The 5,991-nt window shown below is 40.1% G+C and overlaps 1 protein-coding gene across 1 annotated transcript in view; it reads right to left on the reverse strand.

Moving 5' to 3' along the window:
* Positions 1–5,476, reverse strand: part of fam219ab (family with sequence similarity 219 member Ab) — a 9,443-nt gene extending 3,967 nt beyond the window's left edge. The window contains exons 1-3 of the mRNA XM_034871278.1: positions 5,195–5,476; positions 3,028–3,127; positions 1,382–1,487 (exon numbers count right to left, since the gene is read on the reverse strand). Of these exons, the coding sequence (XP_034727169.1) occupies positions 1,382–1,487; positions 3,028–3,127; positions 5,195–5,272 (284 nt within the window). The 5' untranslated portion in view covers positions 5,273–5,476. The remainder of the gene's footprint in view (positions 1–1,381; positions 1,488–3,027; positions 3,128–5,194) is intronic.
* Positions 5,477–5,991: the final 515 nt, after the last annotated feature.

The following is a 5,991-nucleotide window of genomic DNA, read 5'->3' on the forward strand; positions in this document are numbered from 1 at the left end:
CAGATGAGCATATAGGGCATAGCAGAATATGACAGGAATAGTCGGAGGAGGGGAAATAGATTCACAAACAGGAAGCAGTTGGCAGAGATGCTGAAAGTAAAGGAGGGGGGGCAGGAGGTGACGTCACAGCTGAACTACAGTGACAACAGAAGCATAGAAGAGGTCTAATTTGTAATTTGGGCGTCTTACACGCCCAAAATCAATACAACTATTCTCTTCCCGCCTCGCTGACGGACAGAGGTAATGGACATAGATAATAACAGATAATGTCAAGCCCATGAAAACATGTTCCTAATCTTACACAAAGAATCTGCATACACTACACTATGACATAAAGCAAACACAATTAGTAGACACTTTCTTAAACAAGGGAACAAGGGCATTTCCCCAGTGTGGGAAAAATAAAGTTATTATTTTATTTATGCAGTACATCATTACATACTATGCAGTAGGCCTTTGTGTACACTAACAATTAGTACAGAGTTGGACAACTACTTCCTTCTGATCTTATTCTAGTAAATTATCCTGTATATGATTTGCTGTCAGTATGTAAACAAAACAGTACAATGCCTCACCAGAATGAGGACTTTAAGGTCCCATATTGTAAAAAATGAAATTTCCATGTCTTTTTTAAAATTATAAAGCAAGTGGCGATGCTATATAAATACTCTAGAAAATGTGCTTCAAATGAGCCGTCAGGACTTCTGACTATACTTTATATAGGTAGAGAGTCCCGCTACAGTCATTCCCCGGCTGCAATGACGATGCAGTCTCCAGGAGCACAGACGTGCAAGACCCCGAATCCCTGACCAATCGGTGAATACAGGTATAGTCAGACAGATAGTATGATGAAAATAATGTGCTTTTTAACAATAAAGCATGTTAACATGTTCCAGTAGGAACCTAGAATACAAGTATGAACAAAAGACATTTTATTTACTGTAATCGCTCAGAATAGATTTTCTTTAGGTATCAACAAATTAAAAAGAATTTTAAGACATTTATGAATGAAATTAAGGACCCGTGTCACGACAAAATTACTTGCAAAGTAAGTGAAATTATAAAAAATCGAAGAAAATGTGAAATAATGATCTGTACATACACAGCAAATTATATTTAGACTAGCAAAAGAAAGAACTACAAAACCACAGAATTAAAAAAAAAACATTTCAGTGATCATTAGAGGCGGCATTATGGAGACATGCTGAAACTAAGTGAAATTAAGGTTTAAAAGGATTTAAGACCTAGAACACAGACTTTTTGAAGTTTAAAATTTAGATTTAGAAATTTTAGACTTTTTTAGACTTCTTAAAACCCGCGGAAACCCTGCAGAAAGACACCAGCCACCATCTGATTTTATTCACCAAACCTCACTTCTTACCGCGTTCTGGCCATGACGTTGTTCTTCTTGGGCTGCTGGTTGACTGGACTGCCTACAGCGTTGCCGTTCTTCAATGAGCCCTTCCTAGCCAGCCCTCTCTGTTTCTCTGCTTACGCACACACAAACACAAACATAAACCCAAGGTTAGCTCCGAATGACACACACTGCATAAACTGCCCAAAAGGGAAAGTTTAACTACTGTCAGTGTCATCTACAATTAAATGTTGCAATTTGCTTGTTATAATATTCCCAAATGAACCAGGGCGTTGCTGACAGAAAATATAAACCTTCTTAACTTTCTGTTGCATTTCTACTGCAAACTTTATAGAAGTCTTCTTCAGTTATCAAATTTACTTTAAAGAAGAAATGAGTCAGGAAGAGTGGGGATCAAGCAAGGGAATGCGGCCAATTTCTACTTGACTGTTACATATTTGTTTAGTGAACATGATGACGAACTGTAAGCTTTGCAGCACGGTACAAGATGGGATATCAGATCAGTTTCTGTTTACCGACCAGGAAGTGATGACCAGTGCTGAGGGGTTGAGGGGGTTGTTTAATTTATGTAATACGATACAATACAAAAGCCACAAAGCATTGCAAACTGTGGGTTGGTACCACGTGGCTCAGTGGTAGAGCGGTCACCTGCCAGTTAAAAGGTTGGTGGTTTGATCCCTGTCCCGTGTCAAAGTAGGGCTGAATCTCTGCTGTGCCATCGGTGTGTAAATGGGTGTGTGTTTATCTGAGGAGCAGGTGGCAACCTCAGCCAAATTTGTGTGAATGTCCTTGTACTATGTAAAAGCATTTTGAGTAGTCGTTGAGACTAGAAAAGCGCTATATAAGAGCAGTACATTTACATCATCCAACGAAAAACAACTAGCAGTCTACTCTGAGCCAGCGGTATAATAAAGTAAAGCATTACACTTATAATCCAGACTCTAGATCATTTTCCATCTCAAGAACACAAAGGCAAAGTGACGTGCATTAATAAGGGAGTATCCCCGGATTGCATTTTAAGTGATTACATGTTATAAAAAGGCTGAAAAACAAATGAGATTAACATGAAAATACAACTGTGGCCATTGTTGTGGTCTCACTTTCAACATGCAGGATAGATGTAAAATGAAATGAACTTATACAGCAGCTGATGTATACTGCACATATGGATGCCAGAGTTAGACTTAAAAAAACTACTACCTTTCCATGTGTTTCTGTCTTTGAGTGGTTTACTCCTTCTAAATATTTTTGGTTAGTAGGAGTAAAAGACGAAAGAGGCATTGTTGCTCACCACTTGACTCTGTCCAAGGTGCTGAAATGGACCTCTAACTCTAGAAAGTCAAATTCCCAAACATAAAAGAGGCCTCATATTTTTTGCTGTAGATGTCAACTTATAAATGTAACAGTAAAAATGGATTAGAGCCGAAACACTTGGAAAAGAACAATTGATTAGATGATTAAAAGGTAATTGACAATACAGAGCTGCAAAGTTTGATCGATTAGTTGTTGACTATTAAATTCTAAACAATTTTGATAATCAATTATTGGGTTTTAAAATACTGTGGGTTTTCATGTTTTTCTGTATTGTTGTGCGTCTTGTCCTTTTATCTGTCTAACCCTCTTAGCCTACACATACTGTCGCTCTTACTCACCTATTTTGATCTGCAGAGGGGAGGGCTTGTAGTTGATCGTGACAGGTTCCCCCTCTCTGGTGTCGGAGTCCGCCTCTGAGGCTGTGGACGAGGCCGGGTCCTGGAGACAAACGGGAGGACGGTGTGGACAGAAAGATGAGCAAAAATGTGCATTACTGAGGCATTAATTAATAATTCATGGCTTTTTGCAATGCATAACACAAACACATCTATGGCTAGACAATGTGAATAAAAGAGTTCAGAAATAGATTGGGGAGCAGTCTCTACGGACAAAGCGTTACACAGACAGCTCGGTTCAAAACTATTCAGACTGAAACACCTGGACAACATGACTCTTTATTGGCAAACTAGGTTTTGTTATAGCTACCTCCAAGTGATAGAGATTGAAACTGTGAAGCAACGTAGCCCTTGAGCCCATAGACCTTGTTTAGACCAGGTGTTGTGGTTGTTATTGCTTCTATGTGTCTATCTTCTGTCTTCATGTTTTCTGTTGATGTGATTGTCTGTGTATTTTGCCATGTGCATGAAACAGACTGTGAAAACAAATTTCCCCCACAGGACCATCTAGCTATCTATATATCTTTCTATTAGGGTTGCACTATATTTAAAAAATGTGATATTGCAATATGGATTATGAATATTGCAATATCGATATTAATTTCAATAGTTTTAAACATGTAAAATTACAAAAGGTACGGGAACATATATCAAAATAGATTCATAAAATTAAACAAGGTTTATTTCAACTGACAGTGTCATATTGGACTGGTACAACATGAACATACAAATAAAGACCATGTCTACAGAACAGGACATGTTTTAATGGTTGGACAGTACCAAATAAATAAATAAATAATGAGGACAGGACACAACTTTCCTTTTCTCTTCTCTTCGCCTCTATTTCTTCCCTTACACTGTCACTCTGTTGAAATATGCACGCATGCGGTATGACCTATAGGGTTTGTCCCGTAGTGGACCCCCCCTGCACTGATGTGCACCATCATGTGCAAGTGGCATGGTAAATGGCCAATGAAACATGATCATTACAGCGTTTCAACTGGGCTCTAAATCAAACACATCCAGGCAACACAGCCAACGGAGGCAAGGCAGCGCTCCACAAATAAACAAAATATTGCATACTTATACTATCCTATACTATACTTTCAATATATTGTTTTAAATGATATTGAGTCGATATATATTGCACCCCTTGATATAAAATTGTGTAACATATTACGATAAAGATATTGATTTGATATATATTGCACCCCTACTTACTTACTATCTATCTATCTATCTATCTATATATCTATCTATCTATCTATCTATCGATCTATCTATGTGAATGCATGTTAGTGAACTTAGAGGGATCCATGATTTGTTCAGGTTGCTCTAGGACCATTTGGGGATGCCTGGAAGTCCCTGGATCCCAGTTTGGGGAAACATCCTTATACATTCACATCCTATATCCACAGGGCAAAGGTAAGGAGAAACAAAGTGGTCCCATGACGCACGGGGATGAATGAAGGCACGGGGACGACCAGAGAAAACAGGTCAGACTGCTTCGGGTCTAATGTGGCTCTCTGTGGGCAGAAGAGGCCGCCCCGCAGGCTGCAGTAACCCATGGCCCCGCTACAGGCCACGGAGCGCATCATTTACGCAGATTTTTTATTTTATTTTATCAAAAGGTCGTGCTTTAACGATACATAGCCTACGAGCACATATTTGCGAGTAAAGAAGGTTCACTAATCACGTTAAAGCGACACAAGTGGCGTTTAGCCGGAGCAACATGCTGAGGATGATCAGCAGCAGCAGCGTTGGGATGGGATGCTTGTTTTCGCCAGACATGACGGATGCTGCTCACTACGCAGCAGACCGGACGCCGCTTGCATTTCACAGTTAACCCAAAACCTTCATCAATGAGTAAATAAATTATCCTTTGACACCTTACAATGTCAGTTTGACAATTTACTGTAGTCAGAAAGAAACTTGCCGAAAAGGCTAAACGGGTGAGCCGACATTACGCATGGCAGGTGATGATGTGTCGGGATCCCAGAGCATAACATTATGAATGGAAGGCCTCGTGCACTAAACACCCTGGAATAACAATGGCATCAAAAAAACAAAAACATGACCAAAAAACTGATCGATTATCTATCGGATTTACCAGCGGCTGCATCTCAGCCTGCATCTCCGCCTCCTGCACGGCGCTCGGCACTTGGAATCTGTCTATTTCTTCCATCATTTTGGCTGCGCGCCTCGTTTCCTCCCTTCTCCTCGAAACTAATAAATCGGTAACCGGTCGTTTCGACGAGTTCTCGCCGAAAAGTTGGGAGCGATCTCAGATTTGTAACAATCTCTGTAGCTCTCCGGTGGCGAGCTTCATCCCAGCAGGCAGTATGTCGACGGTGGTGTGACCAGTTGGGTGACGGTGACTCCACCGCCCACTTCCGGGTAGGGTATCCCAAGCTATGGTCCGGGGACACAGAAGGGGCCTTTTAAAAAAAGGATCCCAGCAAAGTTGAGTAATAGTAGTCAGTGATGCATTTCCCCCAAGTACTACTAAAATACTAGATTACAGTGTTTTACTAGCATGGCAGATTTTAAGGACTATTCGACGCATGTCCTGTTACCGAACACTGATCATTCATCGTGTCATGCAATTTTTTTTAAAGTCTGTTTTTTTTAATACACACACACTGCCAGTCAAAAGTTTGGGGTCACTTAGAAATTTCCATTGCAATCCATTATAGACAGAATCCCAGCTGAGATCAGTTGCCTTGTTTTAACCAGGGCAGCAGTTCAGACTCCATTAGTGCTTACATAATTGTAAAAGGGTTCTCCAATGTTTTCTCATTTAGTTTTTGAAAATGATATATTAGTAAACTGAATGTGTCTTTGGAACATTGGATGAATGGTTGCTGATAATGGCCAGCTAGATATAGCATTAAGGATCAAACCCCC

The sequence above is a fragment of the Etheostoma cragini genome, chromosome 5 (assembly GCF_013103735.1).
Source record: "Etheostoma cragini isolate CJK2018 chromosome 5, CSU_Ecrag_1.0, whole genome shotgun sequence".
Lineage (NCBI taxonomy): Eukaryota > Metazoa > Chordata > Actinopteri > Perciformes > Percidae > Etheostoma > Etheostoma cragini.